General features: G+C 39.0%; 1 protein-coding gene across 1 annotated transcript in view; it reads left to right on the top strand.

Moving 5' to 3' along the window:
* LOC121386421 (protein TsetseEP-like) overlaps positions 1 to 13,746 on the top strand; it is a 41,353-nt gene extending 27,607 nt beyond the window's left edge. Inside the window, exons 3-4 of the mRNA XM_041517308.1 lie at positions 2,469 to 2,928; positions 13,513 to 13,746. Coding sequence (XP_041373242.1) covers positions 2,469 to 2,928; positions 13,513 to 13,591 — 539 coding nt within the window. The 3' untranslated portion in view covers positions 13,592 to 13,746. The remainder of the gene's footprint in view (positions 1 to 2,468; positions 2,929 to 13,512) is intronic.
* The last annotated feature ends 5,112 nt before the right edge of the window (positions 13,747 to 18,858 follow it).

Genomic DNA, 18,858 nt, shown 5'->3' on the forward strand with positions numbered 1-18,858 from the left:
AGCCTTGCGGAGCACTCACTCAGGGTTTGGAGTCGGTATCTGGATTAAAAATCCCATGCCTCGACTGGTATCCGAACCCAGTATCTACCAGCCTGTAGACCGATGGCCTAACCACGACGCCACCGAGGCCGGTGCATTCAATGAAGTGTACAGAGACGAAGCAGTGTCCCTGCTTGAGCATTCGAAGAAGAAGAAGAAGAAAAGAAGAAACAAAACCATTGTAATGTGATAGCTAATATCTATTAAAGTCGCACGCCCTAGTTTCAGCCCGCGAAAATTAATTATAATTTTCCTTAATCTACAAAACTGTAACACACTTAGATCACGTTTTTATAAAATAGAGTGAAAAAGCAGGTTTTATATCGATAAATACCATGGGAATCCCCGTTACCCAATTATTTGAAATAATTTTGAAAGTTAGTATTCTGTCACCGGTAGATGTCGCTCGAAGCACAGAAATGCCTATGTCACAACAAATTTCCCAGAGAGCACACAGACTTGGGGTGCGTTCGTTTCACCTCTCCTGGGCATGTTCCAACTGTTCTGTCCTGGATAGCGAAAGGAATGAGTTTGGAACAGGAAGTTACTTTACCAACATGGGTGCTTCTGTTGAGGAAGTGGCTGCTGCAGCAATCATGATACTTGAATCGGAATAAGACGACAATGATAGTCCGTCACTGACCATGTTGACTATACTAGTGTTTGAAATAATAAATGTTATATATAAACCGCAATTAGCCTACATTTGCTATTCGGCATCGGGTACTAGTGGCTAACCTATTGTTATTAGCAATTAGGTGCACCGTTTATTATTGTTGGTAGTAGTAGTAGTGGTAGTGGTAGTAGTGGTGGTAGTAGTGGTGGTGGTAGTAGTGGTAGTAGTAGTAGTAGTGGTGGTGGTAGTGGTGGTAGTGGTGGTAGTGGTGGTAGTAGTGGTGTAGTGGTGGTAGTAGTAGTACAGTCTGTAGGAACCAGGGGTGGGGAGGCACTTCCCCTCCCCAGGATGAAAATGTAAGGTGTTTTTTGTCCTCTATTTAAAATAATAAAACAATATAGCTTGTGACCCCCCCCCCCCACCCACCCCCAAGGTTGTATCCCCTCTCCAGATTTCGTAAGACTTAGCAAAATTATAGGTTTTAAGGGTTTGTAACGTTTTGTATTGAGATACTTACTTGTCTGAACTTTATTGTTAATCAAAATGTTGGTTGCGCGAGAAAACAAACCGAACCAAAATGATAACGGTCAAGTGGTATACCAACGTCTGTGACGTTGAAACGGGAAGATCCCCTCTAAAAATAGATTAGACCTTGTCTGCTGAACGGTTTTTTTCTCAGACGCGCGTGCGTTTTTAAGAAATACGAAAAATGCATTTTGTGGTATGATAAACACCAGGATTACCAGGATTACCAAAAAACACTTCAGGTGAATGGAAATGTATATTCTAAATAATAAAATGTAAGTAAAGTGCAATTTTATTTGTGAGAAAATGGGTTTAATAGCGAAAAATAACGGCGTAATGGTTAACAACTAGGGCGTGTCCCTTTAAAGATCAATGATAAATAAAGATATTGCAATACCAAGCGATGCAAAAAACACAATTGTTGCTGCTGTTGTTGGCGTTGTTGGTGTTGTTATTGTGTGTGGGGGGAAGGGGGTAATTTAAAAAGAAACTGGGTTGGGGGGGGGGGGGGGTAGTTGAGAGAGTGGTATAAATATACTATTTCAAATGCTGTTGATGGCTTATTTGTTTCTTTGCAAATGTTTCTTCTTCTTCTTCTTCTTCATCTTTTCGTTCGCTTATTGACTACATATCGAGGCCAGCAGTGACTGAACGATACTGTTCTCTGTAGATCACTGCTTGTGCCGTACAGCTTCTTCTGGAGAGTTGTTGTAGTTGTCCAGGTAGCCTCCCCCAGCTGCTGTAGGTTTATGCAGTCTTGGATGACATGTTCGGTCGTCTGTTCTGCTTCTCCACAGGAGCACATGGAAGAAGGTACCAGCCGGAACCTCTTATGCATATGCTGGTTCAGCCTGTTGTGTTCAGTCATTAGTCGGAAATGCACAAATGTTTCATGTGTACTATAACTGATTTTTATCAGACCACACCAAAGCAAAAAAGAAACATTTATTTACACTCTACCCCACCCACCTCACCCCCGACACACATACCCAAAACCCTGCTATGAATACAGCTTCATCAGCATTTGTAAGTAGAGTATTTAAGCTCCTTTTGCTTACTGACTGAAAAATGGGAGTTTAGCCATTCATTTTAGATTATTGTGGAATTGAAAATTGTTATTATTTTCATCTCAGGTTTATACTAGTTTCGCGCCGAATCCAGGCTAAAACCGTGAGCGTTATATTGTCAGATTGGGAGCAGGGATCTTAGCACTACCGGTCCTAATAGTTTCAGTGGCTGCTGCTGCTAAATGTTTATGCATAATGTTTCTTTTTATTATGTATTCTAGTTCCCAGTCCTGCTCCAAACACAGAATACAGTCCTGTTCCATGGCCAGAACCTAGTCCAGGTCCAAGGCCAGAATATAGTCCTGTTTCTTGGCCAGAACCTAGTCCAGCTCCGAAGCCAGATACTACTCCAGCTCCAAAGCCAGATACTACTACAGCTCCAAAGCCAGATACTACTACAGCTCCAAAGCCAGATACTACTACAGCTCCAAAGCCAGATACTACTCCAGCTCCAAAGCCAGATACTACTACAGCTCCAAAGCCAGATACTACTACAGCTCCAAAGCCAGATACTACACGAGGTCCAAAGCCAGATACTAGTTCCGGTCCAAAGCCAAATACTACTACGGGTTCAAATCCAGAGAAGCAGACTGGAGGCTTAAATGCAGGATTTGTAGTGCTAATAGCGGTTGTAGTTGTGGTGGCTGCTGCCATTCCTGCGGCGTTGTTAATTCGCAAGAGGTAATTTAAATTAACTAACTTACAAACACTAATCATTTATTTTATTGTATTTTATTTTATTCAATCAATCTGTTTATTCGGCCGACGCTGAAATCAGCCATTGGCTGAAACATACAAAATACATTGCGTGGTTGTTAATACAATAATGTTACAAATATACATCTAAATAAAATATACTACCAAACTACATATAAAATATTGGAAAATACAAAACAAAACAAAAATATATAATAAATTAATGATTAATTAATAGTAAGGTCTCACTACACAGATGTCATCTGCCATTGAAACCCATGTTAAATTGCCCAGAGTGATCTGTGTAGTGGGACCTAATGTTGGAAGGAGTAATAATGTTGATAATATAGTAGTAGTAGTAGAAGAGGGGGGAAACAAGAATTATTAACATAAATACATTTTGATACAGCTTATACAATTTCTCTTTGATTTTGGTGTTAATAAATTTACAAACTTGTTGCAGGAAGACCAAGAACAATAGTATTTCTTCACGAATCGTGATCTATTATCACGATAGCAAGGACAAACAAGTAAACAGTGATTCAATCTTGTTTAAATTGCAAAGAGTGCATAGTCGTTGTTGCCTGTGAATAGTGTTAAGTCTAAATATTGACATCTAACACACCACACGTTAAATTAAACCAAGCAATCCTATATGTTGTACAACAGATACTGTCTAGATCAGGGGCGTCAGAAGCAAATTAATATTGGGCAGGCGGATGTCGACCGAGCGAAGCGAGGGTCTGTTAGGGGGGTCCGGGGCATGCTGCCCCGAAAACAAATTGAATTCTAGATGCCATTTCCTGCATTCTGCTGCATTTAAGATACAACTTTAGTAGGTATCTCATACATATTTTTGTAGCAAAAGTACTGGTAAAAAAAGCGTATTTCACCGATGGTCTCACCATGTGTACCCTTTTCTTTGACGTATCTGGAAGTGTACAAAATGCAAATACCATTTTACATGTGTGTAAACTGTTTTAGAATGTATTACAAAATAATAAACAAACAACATAGTACAGTCAGTTGTTGCTATTATATGAAGCCAGGGTATTGAATCACCTTATAAAGTGATGAAAACATGGGCCAAGTGATATAACTCAATTTAGCTTTTAAATTATAACTGTCCTCTTACACATCAATACAAGTTACTAAATGATAGCCTATATCATTTAGTAGCTTGGCCTGGGCTTTGACTCAAATTACATCATCTAATTGAAATGTTATTAACAAGATAATCACTACATTGCACAGGGTGCTTGTAATGTTTACCCAAATCATGTCCCGATCCCGACCTCACACCCAAAAATTAAAGGTGTTTTTTTGGGTCCAAATATTGGGGCGACGGTCGCCGCCTCTGCCGCCACAGTTCCGACGCCACTGTAGATATTCTTCATAACAGTAATCAGTTTTGAACTTGTAATAGTTTCTTAAGCATGAACACGTTGAGATGTCGGCAAACACGTTTTGCATAAACTGATCTTCTAAGTCTCTGTTTAAGGTTTTGTAGTGACACAGATGATACATCTTCAGAATCCCAAAGATACAAACTGTAACAAAACTGTAACATACATTGTCCAATTTTTACAATTTATAATAATATTAGCATTTTGTCTAAGTATTCTATACAGTTTGTAGACAAGAGAATCCTTTTTCTTAATTCGTTTTAAGCAATACGTCAATATTCTCTGTTCATATAGGCTATAACACTGGACCCATATAATGGCATATTCACAAAACATCGTAAGCCTAGTTTTACACCTAAACTTACATCTACGACTGAAACAACGAAAACGTAAGTTAGTGTAAAGTTGGACGTAAATATAAGAGTGCCTCCGGTTACAACTAACGCTGCACGTAAGTCGTGTATATATAAATAGATATACAACGTAGATCTATATGCATGTCCAGTTGCTGACAAGGCAAAGGTTTTGATTGATTTAGTTGGGTTTAACGCCATTTTTTCAACAGTATTTCAGTTATATATGGCAGTCAGTGTTCCTGGCAACCCCCAGTACTAACAAGTAAAGGCACAGGTAGATCTACATGTAGATGTACTCCTTTTCATACCTGGACTCAGCTAAAGATATTTTTAAGTGAGATGCAACTCAGACGATGCACTGATGCTATCTGTAGTTCAGACATTTTACAAATTGCCGCATTAAAACTTGCGATTTCCAAGTTTATTTATAGGTATAAAAGTCGCCAGAATGCACCATATGACGTCTAGGTTTCACAACATTTCGGGGGGGGGGGGGGGGGGGGGATGCCCCCAGACACCCTTACAACACTCGCACCTTCGGTTATAACCTATATATATATATAAATAGAGGTTATTACCAGAGTGTTTTTCGGTAGCGTCAATGTCATATATTAGGAATAAAAATTGGCGAGCATAATACATTATTTTTATTCCTAATATATGATAATGACGATACCAAAATATACGAGGGTAATAATCTCTTTATCATATAAGCTCAAGCTTAATACAACGTGTTTTTTGTAAACTGTACACGCAACTTTAATTCCAGTCCGCCATTACTAGATATTCAAATGATGTAAGAATATGTCGCGCGGTGTATTTTTGAATGGAAATGACGTCAAACTCGAATGACGTCATTTTGGATGTCCTTACATCAAAATAAAGTTATGCCTAACGTTTTTTTTGTTTTCTGAACCCTGGACAGCTTTCAGTGTCAAATTGCCATTGGAATGTTTTTATTTGATGACTATGAATGCATACGTCAATCATGGAGTGTCACCCAAGTACGTTTGCTTAAATGTCAATAAACCTAGCGCCGAGACCTCGACTAATTTACATCTAGGCTAATTAGCAAAGTTAGCAAATTCTTAAAGTATGTTGTCTGAAAAATATCACATACTTTGACTGCACTGAAAATGTAAGATATTATATGATAAATAGAGGATTCGTCACGAGTATTTTTTAATATGGGAAATATCACCCGAGGCCTCGTTAATCTGTATTTGTCGAGCCTTTGGCGAGACAAATACAGATTAACAGGCCGAGGTTGATATTTACCATATTAAAAAATACGAGTGACGAATTCTATTTATCATATCACTGTCAATTTTGTTTATTTTTCACTTAAATGATTAATAAACAAAACCCAAACGCTCGGACGTAACAATTTGTTATGACGTATGAATACATGCACATGTCAATCACTCAGCTGATAATCGGTTTGTCAATACACCTTGAAGGTTATCTATGCTTTCTGAAACTAGGTTAAAAGCGGACAGAACGATTGTAGCTATTTAAACATTTTAATACTAATTTAACAGTTTTATATATACACAATGAAATTATAATAAAATAATTGACAATAGCCAAATTTTTCAAAATAACTTTTCGCGGCATTTTGCTGAATACTACGTCATTGTCAGACATTGTCAGACATATAGCAGTCGCCGTCGGAATTACGGTCAAAAATGATTCTTCGTTGTTTTATGGGGACAACAGGACTTTTAGGCTGAGCCAGATTTATTACGATGTTGCCCCCACTGGCATTGCCTCCAAACATGGTGTTCACACCGCCGGAAATATTGATGATCTGTGATTGTTTCGAATTTAAAAGTGTTGTCGGATTTCCTTCGAAGACGAACACACGGGAACCAAACTTGAGGATTTACAAGATGTAGATATCGCGGACAGAATGTGCGACAGTTCTTTGTGTTGGTCGTGATTTATATGGCTGTATGCATTAACTGAATGAATATTTTTGTGTCCTGTTATCTGCATGTTTTAATGAGCAGGAACGTGATTGTCGTTCAGTTTTTGGACCAGATATTTGTGTGCAAAGTGGTTCGTCAGGCGTTTAGTGGTACAAATATTACCACTCGAACACATGTTTTTCATCAGTCCAGCAAGTTTATTTCTACCAATGCATTGACCGAGGAACCACTGTTCTCCTGCTTTCGGCATACCGAGTGTGTGTGTGTGTGTGTGTGTGTGTGTGTGTGTGTGTGTGTGTGTAGCAATGTAGAATGGGTCGTCAGCACAAACGTTTCGCGGTCGTTTTGAAGAATAAAACTTGAAAACTTCAACGGGACATCGAAGGGGATTTTGTGTGTTTGCCCACATTTTTGGAATAACGTCTCTGCAATCGCGGGGATTTTCTCATACTTTGCATACTTGCAAAAGACAACTTCAAAAGACGCCATGTTTGTTCGTCAACAATTTTGACAGGTGAAAATAGTTCCACATTTTGGTATATAATTTGCGTAATAATGTAATTTGCATACTTATGTTCTAAATATTTGCATACTTATGTCTCAAAATATGTGATTTATGTAATGGGCGTGCCCAATGTTATTCCTTAGTAGTGATATGATAAATATGTATATCCTCTAGTAATCTAATTGGATGTACAATATCAGAAAAATCATACTGCATATCATTAACAAACCTAATAAATAATATAGGTGATAAAGGTTCACCTTGCTTAACTCCTAGTGATACGTCTGTAAAGTCTGAAACATTAGCAAACAGTCTGACACAATTTCGTACTCCGTATTTTAATAACTTAGATGATAAAAATAAGACGAGATATAGTATCAAAAGCTTTTTCTAAAATCAATGAATGCACAAAATAATTTTGGTTTTTAAATTAGAATCTTTGTAATTAATGCATATAGCACACATATACAATCAATGGTACTACATCCATTCCTGAAACGAAACTGAAACTCGCTGTATTTATTTTTGTCGTCACACCAATTATTTAATCTGTTAATACTAAAGAAAACACCTTGGCAAAGGAACTCATAATAGTTATGCCTCTGTAGTTGTTAGCCTGATGCGCGATCGATCTAGGATCGATTCCCGTCGGTAGGCCTATTGGGCTATTTCTCGTTTCAGCCAGTGCTCCACAACTGGCATATCAAAGGTCGTGGCATGTACTGTCCTGCATGTAGGATGGTGCATATAAAAGATCCCTTGCTGTTAATCGAAAAGAGAAGCCCAGGAAGTGGACACAGCGGGTTTCCTCTCTTAATATCTGTGTGGTCCTTAACCATATGTCCGACGCCATATAACCATAAATAAAATATGTTGAGTGTATCATTAAATAAAACATGTCCTTCATTCCTATAGTTATTAACATCAAATGGGTCTAACTTTTTTGGCATTGGAACAAGTACTTCACAAGACCAACTTTCGGGATACACCCCAGAATGAAAAAAAAAACCCAAAAGCATTTGAAGAGTTATAGTAAAACGGGAGTTAAAGGCATATTGTCACAGATCAGTAACCTATTTAATGGTCTAACAAAGTATTACCTGAATAAAAATATTTTGATTTGTCCCTAAATGTACTTTATTCAACCATCCTCATAACCACCACTCCATTTATTAATGATATTTTGTAAAAATAATTGAATTATGGCAATGGTCCATAATTCAAAAACTAAAATTGCCAAAAGAGTCGACATGGATTTCATTCCATCATGGTTCAGTTAAGGTGATGCGATAGCTAGATTTGGTTTCCAACAATTAATGTAATTTTCATTTATTACCCATTTTTAGAGAAATAAGGTCCTTAAATCCGTGACGGTGTGCCTTTAAAACATTTTTACAAATCAATAAATATTTCCGAAATTAATCCATCCAGTCCTGTACATTGGTTCCTTTTTAATTAATCTATTGCAGTATATCTCTCCTGTTTCGTTATAGGTTCATAAAAATCTATCCATATCTTCAACCACAAAATACAGGGGCGTAGCGTGATCTGGACCTGGGGGGGGGGGGGGGGGGGGGGGGGGGGGGTCGAACATGAACCAAGTGGACCTTTTTCTATTTTGTTTTTGCACCACCCGAAACTCCATATTTATAAACCTGTATGTTTTAGTACTGAAAGCGGATCATTTGCTTCAGCCTACTCCCCTGAAATACCCTTGTTATCACATTTAATCGCATTAATCCCTTTTTCTAAAGTACTATTAATTTTATTTTATTTTATTTATTTACTTTTTTATTTTTTTATTTTGTTCTTTTACTTTATTTATTTATTTATGTTTATTTCACAATCATATATTTCACTTACAAATTGTTTAATTTATAATAATAATAATAATAGTAATAGTAATAATAATAATAATAATAATGACGACGATGATGATGATGATGATGATGATGCTTTACGATGAGTGGGATAGATTGGTAGCAATTTAATGATAATTAGAGGGAAATACCACTGTGTTTCATTGTTAACTGTAATGATTTTACGGACAATTTGAATTTTAAGATAAGTTGAGTCCCGAAATACAAAGCGTTTGTGTTAAATCGTTATCGTTAACAACGAAACTGTGGCATTATTCCTATTCTAATCCCATATCTATGGGGGAAATTTTATTGTATTTTTTATGTTGTCAATTCCTGTGTTTGAATCGCATATTGAATTATTTGGAGGAATTCGCCTGAATTAATTTATAACAAAAGCCACATTGAGGGACTAGTTATTCAAGTTATAACTTATAATATACTGAATCAAATTAAAACCTTCACAATCTAAAATTTCAATAAACTCAATGAGTGTTGAAAGCAGGTATTTTTCAGGAATAAATATTTTAATGACAATGTCGACACTCTATTTGAAGCCCATCGCAGCCCACGTGACCCGATCCATAGCACGTGCACAGCACCATGGAGGCAAAGGTGGTTTTGCACGTGCTGTTGCTCACGTGACTACAATAGCACACGTGTTTTCATCGTTACTTGCACAAAGTAGTCTGACACAACGAAAAAAACACATTAAAACGATATTTGTTGCGACCTGTTTCGATGCCACGCCTCACAAATGTGCAGCGTGAACGTGTCGTCGGCATGTTGCACGCGGGCATGTCAGTAACTGACTTTGGAAGGGCGTTGTGTTGCAGTCGATGAGCAATTTATGATCTGCGGACACCATAGCTGGTCGCGCCCGAGCGGGTAGACCACGTGTGACGTCACAGGCAGATGACAGTTTCATGACAGCTACAGCAACCAGTAATGAACTTTTCAGATGTCGGGTGTCCGCGCAAAACGATCCGAAATCGGATGCAAACCGCACACCACCACGCACGGCGCTCATATGTTGGAACCATTTTGACCCAATTTCATCGACGTCAACGTCAGCTGTGGGCACAATGCCACTTGCGATGGACTCAGAGGGAATGGAATAGAGTCGTGTTTAGCGATGAATCAAGATTCACACTGCGATTTGCCGATGGCAGGCAAAGGGTTTGGAGACGACGTGGTGAACGTCATGCTTAGTGTTGTGTCAGCGAAGTTGGCAGATTCGGAGGCGGAAGTGTAATGATTTGGGGTGCTTTCTGTGGAAATGGCCGTTCTCGACTTCTTGTCACCCGTGGCAACCTCAACGCTTCTGCATACCGCGACCAGGAACGTGTGCCCTTCATGGCAGTTCGTGGTCCAGGCCTGATCTTTCAGCATGACAATGCCAGACCCCACACGGTCATCTTCACAAGGGAATATATGAGGAACGCGGGCATCAATGTCATGTATTGGCCTTCAAGGTCGCCCGACCAGAATCCCATCGAGCACGTCAGGGATGTACTGGGAAGACGCCTGCTCATTCTCAGGAACCCTCCACAGACTTTGCAGGAAATTAGTGCCTCATTAGTGGAACAATGGCGCCGTATCCCTAATGCAGTCTTTACACGCATCAGGCAGTCAATGAGGAGGCGTTACCTTGCGGTTGTGGGTACACATGGAGGGCATACGCACTTCTGAACCTGTGATTTCATCAGACGACCCTTGCTTGTGAATTACCATTTTGACTGTTTGTGGTTTTGACGAATGCTGTCGGCGCATCGAACTGATTTTTGACTCAACATTTATTCCTTTTCTTTGTTTGGACATCATACACTACATAAAAACCTTATTTAACACGTTCTTTTGTCGTATTTACTAATTAGCCAAGATGAAACGGTTGTGAAGTTCTTAATTTGACTCAGTATACATTAAAATGGTGTACGTCTGATTGCGATACAGTTCTTTTTAATGAACCTGACTAAGCAACAAGTCACTCGATATTGATATTTGCAATCAACAGCGAGTTAACCGGATATTACTTGGGGGTGGGTGGGTCTTCAGTGTAGCTAACCAAATTTTAAAATGTTATGCAAATTATTTGTTTCAACATTTAAACGTAATGAAAGATTTAAGACAATAACAAAAGCACTACACATGAGGTTAAGTGACAGCAGATCTTACGAGCGCTTAAAATATGGTTAGGCCATAAGGTAGTACTAAACCAAATAATTTCAGGCTGGGTCAAAGTTCGAGGTGCACCAAACCTTTGATAGAGAAGTGAACACCACAAGTCCTGTGATTGGTTATAATTGTTGGTTGTAAAAAATAATAGTTTCATCTGGGTAAAAAAAAAAAAATGCAATTTTATTTCATCTAGTACCAATGTGTCAAGTAGCCTTGTGCTTGAAACATGTATGGGGTACCTGTAAAAAAAAGTACTCGAATTTTGTGCGGAACTAGGGTAGTCATAGACGCTACCCGTTATCTCAGAAACGAGCAGCTTGACCCCAATTTTTTCTGATTCACTTTAAGTGTGAGGGGTGGTAGTATTTATATCCGTGGCGTTTATGTCGGTTGATACTTTGCAGGTAGGAGTTTTAGCTACATATGTTACTATTGTCGTCTGTGGGATTTGATTTGGTAGTATACACCCATAACAAAACAAAACACTTGTTTAGCGTCCCCGCCCGATCTGAGAAATATCCCCGACCTCCAAATATTTTTTTTTTTTTTTTATTTAAACATAATAAAGGGTAAAAACTTTCAAAACAACGTTTTCCCACCTATCATATTATTATGCAATCACCGCCGAACTTCATCATAAAAATTAAAACCTCCCTCCCTACCTGGAAAAATTAAAATGGGTGGATGCTAAACAAATGTTCTTTGATGTGGCCTTATCGTTGCCCATTCTTAACAGCGTGCATAAATCGCCCTGTTCCCCACGCTGCTTGTATTAATATATAGTATTAACTAAGGTTGAACAATTGTGTATTCAGTAGTCTTAGAACCAAAGAGCGCTATAACTGTATTGTCATCGTTGCCCATGATTAATAGCGTGCATAAATCGCCCTGTTTCCCACGCTAGTTGTATTAATATATAGTATTAACTAAGGTTGAACAATTGTGTATTCAGTAGTCTTAGAACCAAAGAACGCTATGACTTTATTGTCATCGTTGCCCATGATTAATAGCGTGCATAAATCGCCGTTTCCCACGCTAGTTGTATTAATATATAGTATTAACTAAGGTTGAACAATTGTGTATTCAGTAGTCTTAGAACCAAAGAGCGCTATAACTTTATTGTCATCGTTGCCCATGATTAATAGCGTACATAAATCGCCCTGTTTCCCACGCTGGTTGTATTAATACTGTAAACCGTGAAAAAAATGCGTGCGTATAAATTTCGCGTCGTTCGCGTCCAAACTTATGTCGCGAAATTAATACGCACGCACTATTTTCCAGTTTCAATTGTGCTTAAAGTGATGTCTCGATTTTCTAGTAAACCATAAAGGAAAACACAAACAAAATACAGTCATAATTCAATTTATTGAAAGTTGTATTAGAATATTCATTTTACAAAAGGTAACACAAATAAGTTAATAACTGGTAACATCTTTATTGAACAGCTAACATACACTGCGACTAATTTGTTTTGTTTTGAAATATTTTATTGACAATACAATTCACAAAAAGATTCATTCAACAGGCACAGCCGATACACGAGCTCTTCTTGATGGCGACTAATCGTTAATTGTTTTATGTAACTTCAATCGATGGCGACTAATCGTTTATTGTTTTATCTACCAAAGGGTGTTAACAGTTAACAACTGAAGCTGTGAATTGTGATTCTAATACAGGTGAGGTGGGTAGGGCCTAATCCTCTCTATAGACTCTGTACCAGGCACAATTGCTTGATGTAGGATAACAGAATGTCTGTTATCCACTTTTTTTTTTTTTTGATCTCTCAACGGTCGTTCGCGAAATTTACACGTCGCGAACATGCGCTAAGGTATACATTCGCGAAAAAAATACGTCGCAATATTAATACGGTTTACAGTATATAGTATCAACTAAGGTTGAACAGTTGTGTATTCAGTAGTCTTAGAACCACTGGATACTGAGCCCAACCTTTACCCCAACACTCTAAAACAAAACAAAACAAAAACAATGAAAATACCGTATTTTATTACCCATGTGACGTGTTTAAAAATATCTTGGTACTACATATTAAAGTGATACGTCCCACTAGAACGCCAAGTGCGACGTAACATTCCGTGATCTTTTATATGCACCATCCGACAGACAGGGTAGTACATACCACGGCCTTTGATATACCAGTCGTGGTGCACTGACTGGAACAAGAAATAGCCCAATGGGCCCACCGACGGGGATCGATCCCACTGAACGTTGTAAGCATCCATACTTCGCAGCACACACGGTAGGATTTTAATGAGCTGTAACAAAAGTTTGTTATTCCATTCAGTACATATTGTCTATTTATATTTTTCTTCACAGAAGGAAAAGCCGTGCGAATCGCAAAGACGATACAGTGCCGTTGGACGAAAATGAGAGCGCACAAGTGAAAGATTTTTGATAAAACTGTCTTTACTTACATGGAAATTAGATAACTCTAATGAGACAAGAAAAAGGTAATTTGACAGCACTGATTAGACAGAAGAGGAAAACACGAACAAGAACCCTGTCTACAAAATGTTGAACAAATGAAGCAAAAAACGTTTATATTTACAATTGGCTGTTTGTCTGTCTATATGTGTTCGTGTGTGTGTGCAGAGAGAGAGAGAGAGAGAGAGAGAGAGAGGGGGGGGGGGGGGAGAGGGGGGGGAGAGAGGATGTATCAATATATTGGTTGATTGATTTTATAGATGTCTTTGTTTTGGGGGGTTTTGGGGTTTTTGTTGTTGGTTTTTTGGTTTCTTCTCTTTTTTTTTCATATATACCTTTAGGATTGTCAAATGCATAGTGGGTAATGTACAGTCAGACGTCGATATCTCAAACTTCAATGTCTCGAACTGAAGTGGCGGTCGAATTGCTATACAAGCTAGTAATAACGGCCTTTGGAGACTAAAACTTCGAAACCTCGATCCCTCAAACTACGTTCTTTGGTCCCGCCATAAAGATGTAATAGATTATGCACCTCTAAAACTCGACACGGGTGGATTAATCGAGTTGTCGTTGACAATAGTATTTTCAAGAGGAATCAATCCCATTTTTGGGATAATAATTCAAAATTATCCATTCCTATTCTGTCCCGGACCAGTCCACTGACTATCCAGAGGCCCGGCCCGGGTTAGACGTGCCCGAAACCTTAGTGGTATAGGGGCATGTTAAAAAGGTACTCTCTCTCTCTCTCTCTCTCTCTCTCTCTCTCTCTCTCTCTCTCTCTCTCTCTCTCTCTCTCTCTCTCTCTCTCTCTCTCTCTCTCTCTCTCTCTCTCTCTCTCTGTCTGTCTCTCTCTCTCTCTCTCTCTCTCTCTCTCTCTCTCTCTCTCTCTCTCAGGAGGAATGAATTATAAATCAGGTCAATCAAGCGAAGCGTACCTGTTTTGGCTGCTCTAGGCTGTCGAGGATTAAGATGATAATTATAAAAGTAATAGATCACCCACTGAGCGGAACGAACTGATCCTGTGTTTGGGTGTTCGTACATGGCGGAGGGCCTTGCTACGTAATGCATAATTACAGATACAGTCCGGTTAACGTCAAAGATCACATTTATGTGTCTTTTCCTTTTAACTTATTTCCGTGCTTATATCCAATTAGGGTTCAAGCACGCTGTCCTGGGAACACCTCGGCTATCTGTCCAAAACTGAGTTAGGGGGTTAGTTTGTTAATGGTTAGTGAGAGCGAAGAGGGTGTAGAGGTCTAACACCTACCCATCGAGTCGGTAAACCTCGCTCTGTGTGGGAGCCGGTACCGGGCTGCGAAGCCTGTACCTACTAGCCGATGTCCGATGGCTTAACCACGACGCCAGTTTATGTTTATCAATTACCAGTCATTTAGTTATATTAAAAACTGATACATCTCATAGCGTGCAAGGACCCGGTAACGCGGTACAATCTAATTCTAATTAGCTCCACTGGTTAAAGGGACATTCCTGAGTTTGCTGCTATTTTTAAGATCTTATCGACTAACAAAAACATTTTAACTATTGTAATTACATATCAAATATATTTTTCTGCATAAAATATTAGTGGCTGTATAATAAACGTGTTTCTAATCGTTCTAATATTTGTACTTGGTTAAATTTCATTTTATTTCCTAAAATAAAAAACATTCGTACGTAAGAAATTATTTGAAGACAAAATCCAGTTTTAGCGTCTTACAAATATTAAGTCGACCAGAAACACATTGAATATACAGACACTGATATTCTAAACTAGAAAATATATTTATTATGTACGTTTAATCGTAGAAATATTTTACTAGTCGGAAACATTTTACAATGCAGCAAACTCGGGAATGTCCCTTTAATTACTATTACCTGCAGATCTAACAGCACCCCGTTGGAGCTCATGTCCAGCTGACCTTTCATTCGACCAATCAAAACCTTACTTGCAAAATCATGTCAGTGATTTGAAAAGAATTTGAAAACATTCGGGATTATGCCGAGGGTATACGAAATGATTCGGGTGAATTACGAAGTATGCTGGAAACTAATTTCAATATAAAATTCGTTTCAAGACGTATACAATCCAGAGTTTATCACTGCACTTTTCCCCCTGTGTTTTAATGTTGAAATAGACTAACAAGTTCGTCTATTGCATAAATAGTGTCGCCCGATATTTTTAGAATTTGTATGCTCCCGAATAACGCTATAAAAGACGAAGTGTAATTGGTCGATATTTAAATTGTTATTTATAGATGAAATGTCACCTGGGCATGAGACTCCACGCAATGGTGTTAGATCTACTGGTAGACCAGTAGAGCTAATTTTAATCAGATTGTAACGCGGCAATAACAGCTGGGTTATGGGTTGGGGGGGGGGGGGGGGGGGGGGCTGTTGACAGTTGTATATTAATTCGACTTTAACCTGGCAATGCATAGTTTTGAGTAGGCGGAGACCGACAGAGTGGCGACAGGTGATTTTCTCTCTCGTTTATCCGTGTGGTCCTTAACCATATAACCGTAAATAATGTGTTGAGTGCGTCGTTAAATAAAACATTTCATTCGTTCCTTGTATGAAACTGAAAGAACGTTGATCCAGTATAAACAAAAAACGTTTCGTTAAAGTTTTTAAACACTAAAGCATATTTTTCATTATTAGTGACGTTTTTGATAACTGAAATCATACTTTACTTAGATCTTATTGTTTAGTTTTTGGTCATCTTGGTGTTTTTAATATCACAAAATGCATTTTTTCATATTTTAAAACCGCACGTGCGTCTGAGAGGTAACAGTTATGGAGTCGAGTTTTAGTCTATTTTTAGAGGGCATTTCACCATTTCAACGTCACAGACTTATGTTTCACTCTCTTGTAACTTTATCCCAGTGCGTTACAGGTTTGTCGATAAACTAAACTTAGTGTTAATTTTCATGGGCTGAAACTAGGGTCAGTCCCTTTAACTAAACTTAGTGTTAATTTTCATGGGCTGAAACTAGGGTCGGTCCCTTTAACTAAACTTAGTGTTAATTTTCATGGGCTGAAACTAGGGTCGGTCCCTTTAACTAAACTTAGTGTTAATTTTCATGGGCTGAAACTAGGGTCGGTCCCTTTAACTAAACTTAGTGTTAATTTTCATGGGCTGAAACTAGGGTCGGTCCCTTTAACTAAACTTAGTGTTAATTTTCATGGGCTGAAACTAGGGTCGGTCCCTTTAACTAAACTTAGTGTTAATTTTCATGGGCTGAAACTAGGGTCAGTCCCTTTAACTAAACTTAGTGTTAATTTTCATGGGCTGAAACTAGGGTCTGTCCCTTTAACTAAACTTAGTGTTAATTTTCATGGGCTGAAACTAGGGTCAGTCCCTTTAACTAAACTTAGTGTTAATTTTCATGGGCTGAAACTAGGGTCGGTCCCTTTAACTAAACTTAGTGTTAATTTTCATGGGCTGAAACTAGGGTCGGTCCCTTTAACTAAACTTAGTGTTAATTTTCATGGGCTGAAACTAGGGTCAGTCCCTTTAACTAAACTTAGTGTTAATTTTCATGGGCTGAAACTAGGGTCGGTCCCTTTAACTAAACTTAGTGTTAATTTTCATGGGCTGAAACTAGGGTCGGTCCCTTTAACTAAACTTAGTGTTAATTTTCATGGGCTGAAACTAGGGTCGGTCCCTCCAAGGAAGAATTCTGTGCCCCGATCTGTGATCAAGTTTGTGAATAATAGGTGTATCTAAAAAAACAAATCTCAAAAACTATTTTCTGCTTTCTACAAGCAAAATTAATCAAGCCAACTGTTGGTAAATACAAATATTGCAAATTTAATATGTACAGCTAACCTGCATACACATTAATTAACGTATATAAGTAAAAAAAAAAAATATATAATAATAAATAAATAAATGAGGACTAAATCCACCAAGGGGAAAGGGCCCCCCCCCCCCCCCCACCCCCCACACACCCCTTCCCTTGCCCCCTGCTGCGGACGCTCGTGATTGGGGTGAGTGGTTGGTTATGGTGATCATATAGACCAAAAAGTAGATTCTACTTTTCTATGTGGAAATATTTAGGGAAATGAGCGAGGTAGGGCGTATGGATCTGGCATAAGAGTCGATTCTACTTAGTGCAATTTCGGTTTTTTTTGGTTTTTGGGGTTTTTTTTACAGCCCCTAACATTTGGCGCTCTAGACCTGGGCCTAGTCGGCCTGTGCACCAATACAGCGCTCTAGGCAATAAGGAAATGTTTTATTTAACGACGCACTCAACACATTTTATTTATGGTTATATCGCGTCGGACATATGGCTAAGGACCACACAGATATTGAGGGAGGAAACCCGCTGTCGCCACTTCATAGGCTACTCTTTTCAATTAGCAGCAAGGGATCTTTTATATGCACCATCCCACAGACAGGGTAGTACATACCACGACCTTTGATATACCCAGTCGTGGTGCACTGGCTGGAACGAGAAATAGCCCAATGGGCCCACCACAATCCTTGAAGGATGAGAATAATGATTAGCAGCAAGGGATCCCACACACAGGATAACACATACCACAACCTTTGACATGCCAGTCGTGGTGCACGGTCTGTAGGCAATAAATAACCTCATAATTGTAAACAAGTGTCAGAGTGATTGTGCTGTACATTATACGAACCGGGGGGGGGGGGGGGGGGGGGATGTTTCACGACACCATTAGAGCACATTGATTGATTAATCATTAATTATTGGGTGTCAAGATATGGTCAGTTTGACAGTCATAAAAAGGAAACCCGCTACATTTTTACATTAGCAGCAAGGGATCTTTTTATATGTGCCATCCCACAGACAGGATTGCACATACCATGGCCTTTGATATACCAGTCGTGGTGCAATGGCTGGAGCGAGAAATAGCCCAATGGGGCCACCGACGGGGATCGATCCCAAACCGACCGCGCCTCAAGCGAGCGGTTTCCAATGGGCTACTTCCCGCCCTGCTGAATGATAAAAGGCGAGGGAGGGGGACGTAGCCCTGGGTTGTCATGCGACGACCAGAGGCGGTCAGGCCCTTTATAAGGGCCCTGTGGGCAACCTAGGGAGCTGGTAATAACTTCGTACTTGGTGATGCCTCGACCAGAAGAGGTCAGGCTCTTTATAAGGGCCCTATGGACAACCTAGGGAGACACCACAGCATCGTAGAGGTCTATAATTAACGAGCTACTCTCGATTCACTAATACCAAAACCTATATTAGCTCGGTCATTTACCTT

Source organism: Gigantopelta aegis, chromosome 12 (genome assembly GCF_016097555.1).
Source record: "Gigantopelta aegis isolate Gae_Host chromosome 12, Gae_host_genome, whole genome shotgun sequence".
Lineage (NCBI taxonomy): Eukaryota > Metazoa > Mollusca > Gastropoda > Neomphalida > Peltospiridae > Gigantopelta > Gigantopelta aegis.